The 19047-nt window shown below is 40.3% G+C and overlaps 1 protein-coding gene across 1 annotated transcript in view; it reads right to left on the bottom strand.

Annotated features, from left to right (window-relative positions):
• The window catches only part of TRPM1 (transient receptor potential cation channel subfamily M member 1), a 95860-nt gene that overhangs the window by 11730 nt on the left and 65083 nt on the right, over positions 1-19047 (bottom strand). The window contains exons 12-25 of the mRNA XM_032699737.1: positions 18551-18674; positions 16713-16785; positions 15806-15906; positions 12719-12892; positions 11898-12032; positions 10961-11011; positions 9313-9453; positions 8657-8686; positions 6016-6305; positions 5250-5478; positions 3663-3785; positions 3193-3324; positions 1799-1927; positions 299-550 (exon numbers count right to left, since the gene is read on the bottom strand). Of these exons, the coding sequence (XP_032555628.1) occupies positions 299-550; positions 1799-1927; positions 3193-3324; positions 3663-3785; positions 5250-5478; positions 6016-6305; positions 8657-8686; positions 9313-9453; positions 10961-11011; positions 11898-12032; positions 12719-12892; positions 15806-15906; positions 16713-16785; positions 18551-18674 (1984 nt within the window). The remainder of the gene's footprint in view (positions 1-298; positions 551-1798; positions 1928-3192; positions 3325-3662; positions 3786-5249; positions 5479-6015; positions 6306-8656; positions 8687-9312; positions 9454-10960; positions 11012-11897; positions 12033-12718; positions 12893-15805; positions 15907-16712; positions 16786-18550; positions 18675-19047) is intronic.

Here is a 19047-nt window from a genome sequence, read left to right as displayed (position 1 = left end):
CAAGTGCACTATGCTGTGTTCTCAGCACAGACCTCTTCTGTGGTTGCGCAGCAACTATTAGATCATCTCTTCATCATCTCCTGCCCACAGCTGATGGTTTTGTGGGTGATCCTGGTGTATCTGCAGTCTGTTATTGCAAGACTTGCTATATCTTGAGTGTGTGTGAAATTCACAGGGCAACTTTTCACAGGCTTTATTCAGAGTCCTACTTGATGGAAAACCTCCTTCTAAATCAGAAAGGAATTTAGTTTCCCATGAAGTTCTGAAAGACATAATTTATAGCAATTCAGGCACTAACCATCTTTCCAATCATCATGACGTAAGGTCCCAGATATTTGTTCACACCAAAGATATCTAGTACTCTAATGTACCAGAAAATGATATCTACGCAGTAAATCACTCTTCCATAACCCATGTAAGGCTGGTTCTGTAGGCGAAGAATTGCTCCTATAATAAATACTGAAATAGCCACCAGGTCAGTAATATTCCAGTATTCCTGGAGCCAAACTTTGATTTTTTGGCTCAGCTTGCCTGGCTCTGACATCAGAATCTGAAATAAAAAACAAACAAACAAACAAAAAAACATTAAAAAAATCATTTAACAAATAAATCATTAGAAAAAACTCCAACTTAACATTTTTGAAGTAATGTTCATGAAGAAAGACCAATCTTGTCATGTGCAACAGGTGTCTGAGACCTCCTCTATTGTCAGAAAATTTTATTTCAAGCAAGAATACTTTTAGTTACTGGCAGGCAAGATTTCCTTTTCATAGAATCATGAAATGATTTGTGTTGGAAGGGATGTATGAAGAGCATCTACTCCAAGCACCCTGCCATCAGCAGGGACACCTCCCACTATCCCAGATTGCTCCAATCCCCATCTAACCTGGCCTTGGACACTTCCAGGGATGGGGCATCCCCAGCTTCTCAGGAAAACCTGTGCCAGGGCTTCACCACCCTCATTATAAACAATTTATTCTTTATGTCCAATTGAAATCTACTTTCTTTCAGTTCAAAACTGCTGCCCCTCGTCCTGTCTCTACAGGCCTTTGTAAACACTCTCTCTCTGTTTTCCTTACAAGTCCCTCTCAGCCTGTTTCCACAGCAGAGCTGTTCCAGTCCTCTGATCATTTTCCTGGCCCTCTTCTGAACCCCTTTTTCATATTTGTTTCTATTTTGGCTTTATTGATTAAAACCTTTTTTGCTGTAGGTTTTAATCAATAACATCTAAACCAGGAGACCTGGCTGACTGTTTTGGCATTCATATTTGTCTCCAAATACAGTTGGTATGAGACGTGGGAATTGTGAATTGGAGGACAGGCCAAGTGCAAACCACACCACAGCACGTGAGCACTGCAGAAGCTTTTATGCTTTCTTCACACAAAAGTAAGGGGCTGAGTCAGAGACCACTGGCCAATTGCCCCAAACACCTCTCTGCTGCAGTTCTCATCCAGGATCCCACCAGTAATAACAGACAGGACCTACAGGAATTCCTTCATGGGTTATGGCCCTGCCCCTCCTCAGAAATGCAGAGCAGAGTGACAACATTACTTTTCACTCCTGAACGCAGGGCACTTCTGCCTGAGCTCTTTGCCCAGTAAGAGAAGGGTTTAATGCATGGAAATGGGTATAGATGGGTCATAACTCTGCAGCGATAGGGCAATTTGGGACTGTGAAAATGAGAATCTTCTCTCTCATATTTGGCTTCTCAATCCTGAGCACAAGTCCATCCATTACCAACCTCTAAGAGGGAGCTTCATTGTAAGGGTTGTGAGATGTTGGTATGGTCAGACTTTACCTCTCTTACTTTCTCCAAAGCCAAGGTCACAATGTAGGAGATGACAATCCATTCCTGGACTGATGGCCACCGTTCCATCCGCACCAAGATGATATAATTAAATAACATCAAGTAACCAAGGTATGATATCTACCAAAAAAAAAATTCCTTTATGGATTTTAGGTGACAGATCCCAGTTCTCCCACAGTTAGGCAGTATTCAAAGCCCCCTGCATTCGTTTCCCTACTAATTTTGCTAATTGTGACCTTCACACACGTATGAACCTATATGTTGAGGCTCTGTGTGAAATATTCAGCTGCTGAAGACCATTCCATGCACAGGAAGAAATTTTTTCTTCTCTGAAGGAAGCAATCCTCCTGCAATGCCCCTCCATAGCTGCCAGGCACACTGGCAGAGGCCACAGGCCTCCAGCAGCTAAAGGAACCACAGATGCTGTGGAACATATGATCCAGACAGCTGAATTATCTCATTTGTTGAAAGAAGAAAAACAGCAATTCTAAAGCCCTCTAAATCAGGCCATTTGTGCATGAGGCTTTTTTAACCTATGAAAAAGTAATTTCTTTACACTGTGAAATCATATTGAATACTCTTCTTTGAAATTAAATAGTAATTTTGCTTTTGGATCATTAATACAGGCAGCAGAAAGGGATCAGTGCAGTGTTTTGTGATTACAAGGTGCTAAAACTAAAAGCCTACATATTATTATGACCTACCAGGTATCCAGCATCCTAACTTTGAATAAAAAAAGAAACCAGTATCTAGGGCACACAAAAAATGAATAAGCAGTAGCATTTATACATTTTCTGTTTTATTATAACTGAGTTTGGCACCAGATAATTCTTGATGCACTTAACAGAAAATTAGATGCTTGTCAAACATTATTTTCATTTAGATTGATTTTAATTATTTAAATGAAAGTACCTATTAAGTCTTAGCAGACTGGGATTTGTACTTCCATCTGGGCTGCACTCAGGTGAGCAGCAGAGCAAATGGCAAGCACTGTCACTGTGGGATCTCTTCTTGGCTCCTAAAGTGTATTTCAATGCAGAACAGGAACCAGGACCTTTTGGAAAGCAAAAGAATCCAGCCTAGTTTGGATGGAGTGACTGCATTGTGGAGCTTGCACTGAGGTTGGGGTATGATCAGTCACACAGAGCCTCCTTCAAAGCATGTAGGAGCTTCAGAGACTGACAGCATAAGCTTCAGTTATTCATTTTGTTTCACTGTCTATGCCTTTTTCTCTGAATAAAGGGAGTGCTTTACTCATCAGATCCCATGGCAGTTAGTACTATATTTATTTATTTATTACTTGGTTCTTATTTTTACATTGAAATCCTTTCGGTTTCACAGGTGTGAGAGAAATGATCACTATCCATTTAATCATCATGACTTACTGTGTAGAACCAAAATTTGACAATAGGTGCATTATAGAATTCATAGATCTTTGTTCCAATTGGAAGGCTCTTTTGTTTTTTCTTTCCATTCTCTTCATCACCTTTTCGGGAGCCTGTATCTGCATTTGCATCCTGGAAGACCAAAGTTGTCAGATTTCATCAATATACAGTTGTAAAAATAGAAGCTTTTCCTCAACTACAGCCCCAGCCAACTGATAACTCTGCAGTGATTCTCCTGAGCAACACACCTCTTTTAAAAATACAAAATAGCAATTCTGTAAATTTGTGGAACTACCAAGACAATTTACATGCCCTTAGAATCCAGTTTGTACATTCCCCAAACTCTTCACTGATTTTTATCCCACAGAGGTAGTTGAGATTTAGCTGAGTGACCTATAGCATAATCAGAAAAGTCAGAAAACTGAGCACTATTGAGATATTAGAACTTTCTAATACTCTCCATTACTGACCGCGTTTTCCTCCTCCTTTTCTTTGCCTTCCTCATTTTCTCTTGATGTCTGGTAGGAATAATCATCATAACTCCGATACTCAAGGAAAAGGATGGTGGGAGGGAAGAGAATCCCCATTATAACCTGTAAACAAGAAAGAATTCAACTCAATATTAATTTACATTATAGATTTCATAACAAGGCAAATCCCATAAACAAAATTTTCTTTTGTATAGTATTCAAGATATTGTGCTATCCTCAAACTACAGAAATGAGTAAGTAGTTCATATGAAGCAATAAGGTATTCTATGAAAATATGGCACCCTGAAAAGCCTCTCATCTCCACAAATACTCTGCAATTAAGAAACTGTGCTGCTAAACTAGTGTTATCTAAAGAAACATTATGGAATAGACACAATGGTGGTTAGAAAAGGGTTCATGTTTGTTACTGGAGTTTACAGTGACTTTAGTTAGCACTATAATTAGTTTTAATAGTTAAAAAACCTATGAAAGGTAAAAGAAGTTTTGCAGATAGCACTGGGGGAATTCTTTTACTATATGAGATTGCTTGGATGAAGAAACACAAGTCAAAGTACAGAAAAAGAGCAGAGAAGAGAATGCAGCTGATGAAACTAGAACATCAGGAGGTTGATTAATTCTTTGGAGAAGAGAAAGGAAGATAATAAACAGATTTAGAAGGCACCGTGATGCAATCTGAAAGGCAGGACACTTGTCTGAAGATTTTAAACGGTTTTAAGAGGGAGACATGGGAAAGTGGAAATAAATTGAGAATGACGGAGACAGTGCAATGTGTGTGTCAGCAAACTTGGGAGTACAACCTGCAAAGACACATATGGCACTTTGTCAGCAAGGGGGGATTTGAGGAAATAAGGAGGTGAGACTGAAGGCAGCACCAGCAGGATGGGCCTCCAGATGGGTGACAGCAAGTGCATAACACAGCAAGGAAAGGATTATATTCACATGAAAACATACACAAGCAAGCACTGCTCTGCTTCCTTAACGTTGACTCACTGATGTTTCTCTTTTGTGCCAGCCCCCTCACATTACCCGTTTTTTGGTAAATCCAACAACTGGGAAATACTACAATCAGTAAGAGAGACTGCATCATCAAATCACAGAGGAGCAACATAAAAATCACAGTTTCACAAAATACAATTGCACAGATTTCACTCTTTGCAACACTGAGTTGACTTTGTGTCTTCTAGTACAATATTGAACAATATAAGAAGCATGTGCCCACATCTGGTTCATTTTATCTCCTTTCCCATTGCATAGATCCCTAATGGAGATCGTTTTACTTGTATCCAACTAATATTTAATCAAATGAATATGTTCTCAATTAACAGATCTCATGCTTTATTGAAAGCCACAACTTCTCTCTCAGATTCCAGTCATGTTGAGTCTTTCATGGAGTTATATTTTCCTTTGTCATGGGGTAATATTCCTTAGATATGCTGATCTTGGAAACAAAAGAACTTAGCATTAAAACAGGTTATGTTCTTAAAAATCTCCCCTTAGTCAGCCAATTTTGCCCGTGCAAACCCTCTGTCCCAAACCACCCCTGACCCTGTCCCTGCACAGAGTTACCTTCAGGCCAGGGTTCTTCCGCATGCGCAGGCGCCCCATCCACATGTCCGTCAGGAGCATCTGGCTGCACGTGTGAGCAATGAAGTCTCTGTGCTTGGCTGCCACAGCCAACTTCAGGCAGGTAGAATTACTCCAGTTTTTCAGTTCGTAGGTCAGTAGTTTCATGGCAATCTGCTCATCGTGTTTATAGGACTGATCCAAGAGTTCAACAGCCAGCTGGCCAAAATCTCTGGAAAATACAAGAAAAGTCTGGTGAAGTTTGACTTAGAAATCAGTGTTTGCTTGCACTTGTGGTTTTGATTCTGTTCACAGGGCATCATGTTTATCCACATACATGTACAATGACAAGAACAACTGAGTCTCAAGCTTGATTTGTTTCAAACAAATTGTTAATGACCCCAGAGAATTTGCTTAGACCAGTAACATCTTGAGGCCAGTTTAGGCATATCATCAGATACCCCTTAATTTACGTGAGTAAATTCTGAAAATAACTTTGTGAAATAAAACTAGCTAGTTTTACAGAGAGAGAAGCCGAAAAAAGAATGTATTCTGTCTGAAAAAAAGGTGAGTCTTCTCCTCGCTAGTGTTGCCTTGCAATACTGAGACCACATTTTGCCTTGTTTATTGTTGATAAATTGGCTCCAAATGGCCTTTTCTGTGACTATATTCTAGAAATAAATGGTACTTTACTAAAAGTGAAGCTTGTCAGTAGGTCACACAACCCTCTGTATCAAGTAGATATAAAGTCTGTTCTGCATCTACTAACTTGGAGTTGTTGTCCAGATCCTGAGAGATGTCATCCACCAGCTCACTCTCAGAAGACTCATGGGCCATAGACTTGTACAGCTTACAGGCCACAAGTGCCTTGGCCATGGATTCCTCCCCTCTCTGCCACAGGAAGAGGGCCATCTTCTGCCGCTTCATCAGCACGGCCCACACCATCAGCTCATGGAAGGGGTACTGAAAGCGGCTCACTTCGGGGTCATCCACATCAATATCAATCTCTTCCTCCTTTTTTTTCTTTTTCTTCTTCCCTTTGGTGGGAGGCTCATCATCCTGGGAAGAAAAAAGGAAAATTGTTCCCATCAGTCTTTAACAGCCCACCTGACAAGGGCACCATGCACAGTACAAGTACTGAGAGGATACATTAATACTTAGAGTTCTAACTTGGTTTTGCTGTTTGCTAGAATGAGCCAATAGCATGGGACATATGGGACATGGGACATGAGCATGCACTGGGCAAGCACACACAGCTTCAGGTTTTAGATCCTTGCACACGTAATTCCGAGTCACCCATCCTGGGCAAGGGCAGTAGGACCTTTTGGTTCAGAAGGCATCCCTTCACACTGCACTGTGCACACATCTCCACCACATGTGGAAGTGCACCAGTTGTGCCAAGGGAGCTCTAACAAAGCTGAATTCTCTATGAATAGGTTCCCCTGTAATTTCTCATTCCGTATGTCTGTGTCCATCCCTGAAGAACAGGGATACCTGCACATCTCACGGGTACCCAGGCAGCTTTCAGACCCACATGCAGGTGGAGTGGCAACATGCAAATGGAAAAGATGGGCAGACAGAGTCCTTTAGAACAGCAAGATACCAAAGGGAGTGTTCACCTGGGAATAAGCAATCTCCTCTTATGTGTGCAGTGCAAACGGAAGGTATAAGGATCCCATGTCTTAAAGGGATAGGGAGGATGGAAGTAACTGAAGGGAAGTAGTGACAGTGAAGCAGGATCCTGAAGGGAGAAAAGCCATGATTGGGAAAATTAGGGTTTAAATAATGTAGGAAGAACAATGCATATATAGGTGTAGACAGCTCATCATCACTCTAGACCTGGATTCCAGCCTCAGAAGTGGATTGCAAGTAAAAGCAATTACTATTCTACAAAGTCAGTCCTTGTTTTCAACAAAACATTATTTTTCAACAAAATATGAACTTAAATTCAAGTTCAGAGTTCAGCCTCACACCCCAGGCTTCCAAAGATGACTCTTCAGTCAGCAATTAAGCATGCACTTCTCCTTCAGCAGTTTTAAGAACTGCAAGTGGTGACCTCTGTCTCTTACAGAAATTCAAGGGTCATTAATTTCATGAAGAAGTGTTGAGCCTCTCTGAAGCACAGGACGTAAAATCTCAAATGGAGATTTGAGAATCTCTCACTAAGAAAATCTTCTCACTAAGAAAATAATAATAATTAAAAAAAACTAGGTAAGAAAGACAAAGTGTTGACAAGTCTAAAATTCTTCTTTTAGAGTTGCTAATACTGAAAATGAAAATCCCAAAGCAGCTGAAGTCACATCAGTTTACTGCCCACTTCAGCAGAAGAAATATTAAATTTTCTTTTCACTTTTCCTTCTCTTGGAAGAAGGGATTGGGCTATACCTGCTGTCAAGTGGAGAGGGCGCTTGGGTTTGTGCCACATTGAACATTTGAAAGAAAATCAAAATGTGCTTTTGGAGAAGCACTGTGGTCAATGCTGACCAGAGAGGGTCACACCTCTGAGGGGCTGAGCTTTTGGCCTTGAGCCATTAGAAAAAGGGAAGCAGATGAGAGAGGTTAAACATAACATGGACTTTCTCTGTAGAGAAAAAGGCTCCTTATCTGCTTGGGGAAAAAGAGGCATTTGTGTGTGGGTATGATTCACATCAAATATAACGTAAGGGATGTCCACACCCTGTGCTTGAACACTCTCACATTAATAAAAGCACACTTCCCAAGGAGTGTGCCTGGCCCCGTGCTGGCAGTGCTTTTCTGGTCTATTGTAATACTTTTTTTTCAGAAACAGAAGCAACTACCACCAAAACAGAGTGAGTTTTTGGGCATCATCCCAGAGTTGTTTTTGCTCAATTACAAATTTCTGCAGACACACAAGTAATTGATGCAGGAGCTGGATCCAAATTCTGGATCAGTCCATCATTCACAAAGCATGGTGCCATCACAGTAGCAAGATGTTTTATGGTGGAGAACAGCAGCTGACTTGTCTGACCACCTTGATTTTTCACTCCAGTTAAAGGTTTTCTCTATGATATAACTTCATCAGCCCAGAAATTGCTATTTCATGGTTAAAGGAGATTTCACCATAAGTAGCACTGCTGGATCACATTCTCTTTTCAATATCATCAATGTTCACACATGAATGATAAAATCTACAGTATGTTCCACCATGAAACATGTTAATACATAATAGTGCTAAAAATTGCCTGAAGACTACTGAACAGAGCTTTAAGCAGTTCTAAGGATGCTACTCATAAAAAATGGTCAGAAGTATTTCATAAAATGTTTGCAAAATGGAATATCCTGTCCAGCTGAAATTTACTTAAAGTCATAATGAAAAAGTTAAGAGCAAGAACAGAACTGAATCAAGAAATGTTCTGATAAACCAGTATTTTACAACAAATCCAACTTACCTCCATCCCTAGTAGTTTAAGAGCTTTTGGCTGAATATTAAGAAATAGAAAAGAAAAATCAGTTAGATGGCAGAGAAAATTCAAAGACCAAACAATAGCAAGCAAAACCATTTTCATCTACAAATGCACAATATTTACTATTAAACTTACTATTCTAAATAACTGTACCAATCATCATCATCATCATCATCATCATCACTACTCTCCTTTTTAATTGTATTTGCAGGAATGCAATGGGTTAGCAAATATTTTCTATGTTGCACCTAAGTGAAAGTTTTTGGTTCAAATGGAAGAGTTAAATGAATTAGTCAATAATATATTGCTTTGAGAATTAAAATCACCATGTGGTCACCAAAGCTGAAAAAAAAAAGTGCTTCTAAGCACACCACAGTCAGAAATGCTTGGATTGTAAACTACTGGAATAGGAGGAAATTCCCCTCCAGATCAGTGTATTCACCACCTCTCGTGTCCTCCCATCCTTTAACAGAGATGTCTTACAGGTTTCTTATGTAACTTCCCTACTGGAGCTCTTCATTCAATCTTGCAGCATTCCTTTAGAATTTAACATGCAGTGTTTAACAAAAATGAAGGAACAGAGTACTACTTATTTTTTGCCATCAGCACGATGCCCACATCCAGAATGAACTCATTCTTACCCTCTTTGGTCCAAATAAATTATTATAAAGAGTCCGAAAACTTTTCCGGGTGTAGTTGCAGCGATAAGCTCCACCCATGAGATATTCAAGTACTAGACCAATATCTATTAGGCTGATATGATAATCTGGTGGAAGATTTCCCTACCAAAAAAAAGACAATAAATTAATAAGGACTTTGGATAAGAAAACATAACACAGATTAAATTGCGTGGCTAGACATACGTAATGATTAAATTGGCACATGGGTATTATTTACAACCACTGGATTCAGTATCTGAATATTTGTATGAAATTATTGCTGATTCACATCATGAAAATTTTTGGGGTCATATTTTCTTGGTTTTGTTGTTGGCAGTTTTTATAGTTGTGAACAAACTCATTTGTTTTACCCCTACACTGTGTCAGTGTCCATACAAGTCTGCATTGTTTGCAAGGGTTATATTGGTGAAATTAAGTAACTTTGTACTGATTATCAGTAATCTAGCATAAAAGCGTGACCTAATTTTATGGTGAATATCAAGCATACTTTACACACTTTTTAATGGAAAATTATAGTCCATCATATTAGCTCCAGTTAATACTACACTGCAGACCATGACTAATGTGCAGCCCAGAATCAAAGCAAAAGGCAAACTAGAATTTCCATGGTTACACCTAAAACTGGAGAGTTGTCCTGACTGTCAGAACTGGGAGCTGCAAATGCTGCGTTACTGTCCCAGCCACATCCTACAGCAATAACTGTTCTACAGCACCACTGAGCAGCTGCTAGGAGGACACAACTAAGGAATACATCCTAAGGAAGGGATACATCCTAAGGAAGCGTCACCTCCAAGTTAACCCAACTGAATCCCCGGGACTGCCGCTGCAGGAGGAGCCATGAAAATGCAGTGGAGGAGGGGAGAGACAGACAGAGCACAATGCAGAGGAACATTAGTGACACTCAGAGACAATGCTGAATGAGAGAAGCAGATGAATATGAATTATACATTAACCCAGTACTGAATAATTCCCACATCTGAACCTCTCGGGAATAACTGGGAGTTTTTCTTGCAAAAAGGAGTACAGACAATTTAATGCAGCTGAATTTTACTGAATAAAAGCTCCAAAACCTTAAAGAGATCAAATATGACAAATCTTACAATGACCCTCCCTATTCACAGATAATGAACAAATTTACATGTAATGGAAACAAATGAATAACAAATTTAGGACAGAATAGATTTTCTCCCAGGTAAAAGAAGGAGTGATGGGAGAAAAGTAACTAAAATACACACAAGGAAACAAACAAAAGGGAACAAATTTTGTGTTCATGAATGGGGCTTCCGGATAACCTACAGGCATTTCCTTCCATTCCTCCTTTGTAAATCCTGCCTTGGGAGCTTCTTGTAGAGAAGAAACAAACCCTAAATCTCAAATGCCATATCACACTACTGGGAGCTTAAAAACCTTAATTTTTAAATGATTAGCAGTGCCACACCCAATTTAGACTGACATCACTGTTTGTCACAAGCAGATATTTATCTTTCCTTTCCTTAAGAGCTGCCATCTAATTTCAAATGTCTGCTTTCCCCTCTGCTGTGCTGCTTTTACTGTTGACTCACGTCTAATGCAGTCATGCAAATGTAACACTGCCGTTAGTAGAACTTACCTTTTTCACATCTCTGACCAGCAAATGCAGTGTATTTGGTGGACCCAATCTCTGAAACAAAAATAATTCATGGTCCATCAGAGCTTCAATTATTCAGGTTCTTGCCAAACACAAATATAATTAATGATCTGGCACTATAACCAGAACTTTAGACAACCATGTGCTACCAGACTTCAGAGGGGTGAAAAGAAGGTACTGGGTACAGTGATAAACACATTTCTATCCAGAGCTGTGTGAACCCTTTCTTATAACCCTTCCTGTGCTGATTCAAGTCATAGCACTCAAATCACCAGCACTTGTTGGTATTGTCTGAACTTGCACTTGCTGCAGGAGCCATAAAGGCACTGGAGGACTAGACTGAGGTTATATTTTGTATGAATGCTGCTCTAGACTAACTGCCACTTAAGTGATAGAAAGAAAGACAGCCTAGAAAAGCCACGTTCCAAATGAACTTGCTGTGGATCAGGTAGGAGAGAATTTGAATAAAGAAGTATGATGTTCTCCAGCTTTGTGAAAAAGTTTGCTTTGCTGGGCCACAATGAAAAATGGTACTGACTTCTGCAATGTGCTAAAATAAAAGGTGTTGTGTAAGTGCTTCACCAAATTTAGAGTCTGATTTCAATAATATTAAAACACACATACATGAAAAAATAATTGAGATTCAAGGGAGATGGCCACTCCTGACTGGTCATTAAATTTTGACTATCCATATTAGTTCTTTTAGGTGTTGTGAACGTGCATTTTAAATACATCACTATATTTACATAACAAACTGCAATAGCTTCTGAAAGCAATGGGACACTGTGTAGTAGCAATGGCGCCCTTTACTGCTATCCACTACCTGTGTGATGTCAGGGCTAGAACTTTTTGGAAAAACAAGCATATCTCAGAAGCAGAAGAAGAAGAAAAAGGCATTTTATTATTTCTGGTCACTCACAGTATTATAAAGTTCCTCCAGGCGAGGAATAGTCAGGAAGTGCTGCATATTCACTCCATTCTCAATAAGCAGTTTCACAAAGTCCACTCGATCCAGAACCAGTGCATCCAGCATGGCCTGCTCCAGGGAATTCACCTAGAGTGCAGAATGGAGAGTGAGAGACCACATGAGTACAGAAGAGTTGGCTGGCCAACAACCACAAACATTTTCATTGCTTAGGATATCCCTGAGTTCCCAAATACATGGATTAATCTGTGAGTGAATAGGAATTTAGAGGATAACATTGTATCCATGTGCAAGTCAATAGAGATGGTAGAGTTCTCCAATGAGGTCTTGGCTGAGAAGAGAGCAGGGACAGACACTTTTAGCAATACAGCTGTAGCATTCAGTCTTTCAACTTGTAGCTTTCAATTATTTTGTTCAGTATATTTAATTAAATCCGGCATACTATGCTTGACACATTATGTGAAAAAGGGATTTACTTGCTCAGCATGACAGGAACAAAGTCAAAATAACACAGAGGCAGAAGGATGAAGATGCACACTGGTGCTCTTGTTTCCTTCTGACAAGTGCAGGGAAGGAAATGCTACAGGTAAGCACTGACTTGTACTCTGGAGGAATGGCTGCATGTGGTGCACATGGGATGAGAGAGGGATTCCTGCCTCAAAGATTGAACAACAGCCCTGCACAATCTACTGCTGATACTACGGGAATGTGCAAATGAGAATCCTGAATGAAAATGTGTATTTTCCTTCTCTCCCTGTCCCTCAGAATGAAAGAAACAATTTTAAACAGTTTCAGTACAAATACTTTCATCTTACCCAGTTGAGGAGTTCAAGCTTTCTTGGGTCTGTTTCTTCTTCTGGCTCTTCTTTTCCTTTTCCTCCCTTTTTCTTTCCTTTTCCTTTCCCTCTGGCTCCTTTAGTCTGAGGTGCTGGAGATTTCTTTTCCTTCTCAGGAGCTGTACCATCAGAAGCTGTAAGGCTTCCTATAGGCTGTATTTATAATGCATTAAAAGGGTTAGAAATCTAAATTTATCCTACAGTGGTTATTTAACTGGATACACTCCTGCTGAACTTCCTCCCCTGCCACCACTTCTAACCTTTCAACTAAAAACGGTAATTTCCTTAAGTATAAGGACCTTCTTGCACACTCACAACTTTGCATTTTTCCTAAAGCTGTTATGTCTGATGGAGTCAATAACACAGAGTCAAAGCAGTGAAGCAGGGAGACTGTGGAGGATTTCTCTCAAAGAATAAAACCAGTGCTGGAGGATTGTCACACTGCAGTTCCTTTGCTCTCAGTCAAAGCAATAGCTGTCAAAATAAATAGCAGCAAGAGCTGGACAGAAAGAGCTCAACAAGAATGCTGCATGATGCCAAGTAGCATCCACAGTGCAGAGGCAGAAAGCAGAGGACAGAGGGCCACTCACTGGTTCATTGACTTCTGCAGGCAGCACTTGCATTCATACCCTTGGAGACACACTTGGGCTTTTCAGTGCCCTCCCCTTCCCAGCCCAGGTGCCCAAGGCAGGCAGGCACACACAGATCCCACTGCTTGGCTGTCACTGGGAGGCTTAACGTGCTCCAGCAAACACTGAGATTGTGTCACCTCCACAGACATGTTACCTGGATCACAACTGCCTGTGCTCTGCACAGAGAACTTCAGGACCAAGCCTTTAACAAGGCTTGTTTCCTATGCTTTTATGACTCTTAAAAAACACTTCTCTGTTTAGCTGCCATGAATCCATTCCAAAGCCTGGACAAAACTGCAACTGCCAATTTGCATCCCAGACTGGTCTGAAAGCAATCTTTATGACTCTGAAATGGCAGTGAATCACAACGAGCTGACACTGTTTCCACAGACTCCTGTGGATTAAAAGTTATGAACTAGGCCAAAGCAGTACCAGGTTTCAGCTGCTTGGTAGAACCCCAAAATCTAACCACTATAAATATGGAGGCTGGAACATTCCACCCAATTAAACATTTTATAGTAATAATATTTCATAATCTTTAGGATTATTGAATCCTCTCTGCATAAGCATTTTAATGAACCTTGAATATTGGAAACATCACATTACTAGAAGTGAAGAAATAAAACTGCATATGCATATGCAACAACATTTGTTTAAATTTAGTTATGTGGGCTTCCAAATGAAATAAATCTCTCCACTATGCACACGAATGGTATTCCTTTGAGTGTCATTTTATTGCATAGTTGCAGGAAAGACAACTACGTGAAAACACCAAAATTCTTTCCCTTCATTCTTACAGCCTCTTTCAGGCTGGTCTCCTGACAACACTTCACAGTAATTCAGCACCAGATGGTTCACACATTAAAGCAAAAAGCATTGATACAGTGAGACATGAAATTGGAGGATTTTAGAAGATTTTAGTTACACAGATGAACTGCGGTGTTTCACCACTGACTTTATCTAGTGCAGCATTCAACTCCAATAAACTGAGAGATAAAATGCAATTTCAGGATCTAAAGCTTTACTGAAGATCTGTTTCTTAGTTCATCTGGCACAGCTCTGCCTACCAGAAGCTGATTCTTTGCAATGGTTTCTTCTGTGCATCAGGATATTGCTCCGTTAATCCAAATAGAGATTTTCACAGCTGTGAATGAAGTGAGCAACAGAATTCCTTCGAAATAGATCCACGAATTTCCTTGCTGTACACTTTAATAGGTAGCTGGAGACCTTGCCAGCTGCTGGCACATGTCAATGACACAGCCAGTGGTAAAGCAGGTCCAGGTAACCATTGCCAGTTCATCCTACAGGTCCACTAGGGGTGACCAGGACTGCTATTGTCCCATTTTGTGTAAGGCCACAGGTTGTTCCCAGTGAATGCTTTTTGGTTTAGGGCTTTTTTTCCTTTCAAATCCCACAAAGATTCTTAAATTGCAGAACAGTTAGGGATGGAAGGGCCCCCTGGAGATCCCCCAGTCCCACCCCCTGCCCAGGCAGGGTCACCTGGAGCAGGTACACAGGGACATGTCCAGGTGGGTTTGAACACCTCCAGAGAGGAGACTCCACGGCTTGCCCGGGCAGCTGTTCAGGGCTCTGCCACCCTCAGTGGAAAGAAGTTCTCCCTCCTGTTGAGGTGGAACTCCTTGAGTTTTAGTTTATGGCCATTGCTCCCCATCCTGTCACAGGGGCACCACCGAAAAGAGTCTGGAGCCATCCCCATGGCACCCGCCTGGGAGATATTTATAATTATTAATAAGATCCCTTCTCAGTCTTCTCTCCAGACTGAACAGGCCCAGTTCCCTCAGCCTTTCCTCGTAAGAGAGATGCTCCAGTCCCTTGATCATCTTTGTTGCCCTCCACTGGCCTCACTCCAGGAGCTCCATGTCTCTCTGTGCTGAGGAGCCCAGGACTGGACACAGCACTGCAGATGTGCCTCACCAGGGCTGAGCAGAGGGGCAGGATCACCTCCCTTGACCTGCTGGCAGTGCTCTTCCTGATGTATCCCAGGATACCATTGGTCCTCCTGACCCCTAGGGCACACTGTTGGCTCATGGACAGCTTGTCATCCACCAATACTCCCAGATCCTTCTCAGCAGAATTGGTCAGACCCCAACCTGTGCTGGTACCTGGGGTTATCCCTCCTCAGGTGCAGGGCCCCACACTTGCCTTTGTTGAACTTCATTAGGTTTGTCTCTGCCCAACTCTCCAGGTTATTTTTCTGCTTGTCATGAAATTGCTTTTCTTTCTTTCACAGAGATTAAATTATCGCTAAACATTTGCAGCATAAAATTTTCAAAACAAATATGACGTTTTTATTTAATTAACAGCACAAACCAGAATTCAATATTGAAAATTCAAAGTGTTAATATTACACAACTTAATTTAAATTTACTTTGAACTTCTGACAAACAATATGAGTAGGAAAACTTTGTCTTACTGGCCAGTGGTGTCCAAAGACAAAGATTTGGCTGCGTGCAATGTCCACACGATTCCAGGCCAAAGCCAAGCTGAGCTGGTCTGGAGCAGATGCATTGGTACCTAAAGGGAAACACACAGATATTTGATATTTCATACATGATGAAACAAGATTGGACAACCTTCTGTAATTCACTTCTCCAAGAACTAGAAAACAGCCAGCCTGACTCTGTATCATACTACCATTAGAAAAATTCTACCACAAAGTAGTGGATTCATCAAATTGCTTTATAGCATCTTCCATGTAACCCCATAATCCTGATTTCTAAAGGATTAACCAGATTATCTCCCTTTTTAAAAAAAGTTCCTACATTGACTTCTATTCTGACACTAAAGACAGATATTTAACTCTTCTGAAAGACCCCTCTCAACTCCTCTGGCTGATGCTGTAGATAAGAGTGCAATACTTCCTCTCTTTATTTCTTTGCTTTGGGGACTCCAGTGATCCCATATTGAGCTTGTGTCAACTACTATATACCTGCAAATGTAACAAACTCCAAACAAATATGGAACTGATCCTATTGCTCTAAGGCTTAAATATCACAATCTGAGATCTGGAAAAATCCAGACAACCTTTTCTCTTCCCACCTTTTCTTCTGACTGTGTTAATGTATGCTAAAACTGCAATAAAATGAGCTGAAGTATCAGTAGTATAGTTGTTGCAACATTCTCAGGCTTTCAGGGGAGGGAAGTCACACAAAGCTTTTAATGTAGATTTTATGCTCCCTGTGAAGCTGAACCTTAACCAAGCACATTCAGGTACTTGGTAGAATCCAAGAGAATAAATCAAAGACACAACACGAAGAGTGAACCTCAGACAGTGCATAGGACTGCCTTGTGCATCCTTCCCAAGTGCCTGCGAGACCCACCTTTGAGGAGAGCAGTTAGGATGGACATCTCAATGTCCTGCTGGCCCTCGGAGCCCATGCGGAACACAGTGATCTAAAGGGAGTACAAACCCAAACACAGGGAATTACAACACAGGGACAGAGAGACTGAACATGCAACAGGAAATACAGCACAACAGTGCAGCTATATTATTTCTTAAGACTTCAGATTGTTCAAAAAGTACTAAATTTTTCTTTGAAATTTAATTTTCACAGAAGTGTTTAAATAAATTCTTTCAATGAACTTATCCTAAAATATCCCTGCATTGCTAAACATGACAAACTTGATGAAAATCTTCACCAAATCCATGAATTTTGGAAAATGGTGACAAAACTGCCATGCAAATCTGATTGTTTTCTGACAGTTCCATTACTTTCCAGCAGTAATGGAAATGCTAGTTACCTAAGATACCTATCACAGCATCCATTTTCTTGACAAAAACACTCAAATTTTTTCAGCTGCAGGTTATGTTACGTATGACAATCAAAATGGTAGAACCAAATAATAAAGAAAGGCGATTATTTCTAGTCATATTTGCTTAGTTTGGTCCATTACAACTCACTGATTTTAAAAATACTAATTCGTTCAAGCTTATGAACCACATATTAAAAGATTGGTAATTCAAAAGCAGAATAACCTAATATTCCATCTTGATAAGTTAATACCACATGCAGAGAAAAAACCCCCAAATTCTTCATTTTCCAAAAACAATTCTCCACAGCAGATGCTAGCATTACTACTGGGAATAGCAATTTTCTCAACAGTTAGAATAGACTTCACATAATGCAAAGATACATGACATTAGAAGAGAGAAGAACTATAGGAAAACTTTTATTAATTAACAAGAAGGTAGACAAAACTATCAACAAACAAACTGTAAGTCTGCTTAGGCTGCATTCAGTGTCTGAATTTTGCTGAGTAAACCAGGCCTGCTCTGAAGTGCATTGAAAATTCAAAACAGTTTGACTAAAGCAGTTATGGGCTCTCTTTTCTCAACCAATTCTTCCAGAAAGGCTGACTCTCTTCCAGTCAGTTTATCACTCATGCTTTTTACCAACTTGACTTCCAGTGAGGGTGTGTGAATGGAACTAATCTCAGCATCATATTGACAAGATTTCACTGAAACAATTAGTCAAAGGAAAACACTCAAAGATCCATTTTGCCTGCAAAGTCACAGGCACAGTGAACACAATTTCAATGCACTGTTTCCAGATGACAGGTTTTCTTTTCCCTAGCACACTTTTCTCTGCAGCTGTGATGGGGCAGACAGGCAGGAACCTTAGTGTGTGATACTGCACACAGAGCAGACCTGGGACAACCCAGGAGCACTAAACGGTGGGATATTCAACAGCACTTAATGCTTCAGTTTCTTTTGAAAGGCCTGCAAAGGCCATTTGACTGCAATGAGAGGCTGTTAAAGACTAACTGTGTCAGAAACCAAACGGTGTTCATGCACTCTGAATGCTTCTTGCCCCCAGGAACCCTTTCTTCAATCATCTTTCCTTTACTTTCTAACACAGGAGCAGTTGATCGTGGGTTTAGTGCATTTATCTCAGTGTCTTAGTCTGCCTTGCTCAAGCCTGTGAAAAAAGATTCCTATCAACTTACACAGAAGAAGAATCTGAAACTTGTTTTTGAGGCTTTCCGGAAGACAGAATTCTTTTCTTGGCCTATGCTTATGAGTGAAAGACTGTGTACAGTTAATGGAGCTATATGGGAAAAAAAGTTTAAACTATAACCCTGGGAAAATGGCACTTGAAAGTACTCTGTAAACTTGGTCACAGGCATGATCTTTGTGAACTACTTTTAGAACACTTACAAGTTCTTTTTTTTTCATGCACTCCATAAGAATGACGAACAGCTGATGAGCTTGATTCCTGTTGTAGTTAAAGGTTTTCTGGATGGTAACTAAAAGCTGGTCCCTGAGGGATTCGTTTATTATCCTAAAAGAAAATGAGACATAAAAGAAGACATTGCCAGAACGAATATATATTCAGAAGGCCTGCTGTTTGAGAAACAAGTTTTCATCCATCAGAGCAATGACTTCATTTTGAAAAGAAATGAAAACATACAGAACCCTTCATTCAGTACGGGTAAGGAGTTCAGGAGGAGTTAACTGCAACCAGGAAAGTCATACCCAAACTGGCTTTTATACATCTCAGTACTTCAGCACTGATTTAAAAACTGACAGAGAACTTGAACTATCCTTTCACCCTGGAATAAAATGCATGTAGCTCTTACTCTTGTTATATATTATGGATATAAGTTAGCACTATGACTTACAGGACCCCTACCTTTGCTTCTAAATGTTGCAAG

This window comes from Chiroxiphia lanceolata, chromosome 12 (assembly GCF_009829145.1).
Source record: "Chiroxiphia lanceolata isolate bChiLan1 chromosome 12, bChiLan1.pri, whole genome shotgun sequence".
Taxonomy (NCBI): Eukaryota; Metazoa; Chordata; class Aves; order Passeriformes; family Pipridae; genus Chiroxiphia; species Chiroxiphia lanceolata.
This window is presented reverse-complemented; position numbering and strand designations above follow the sequence as displayed.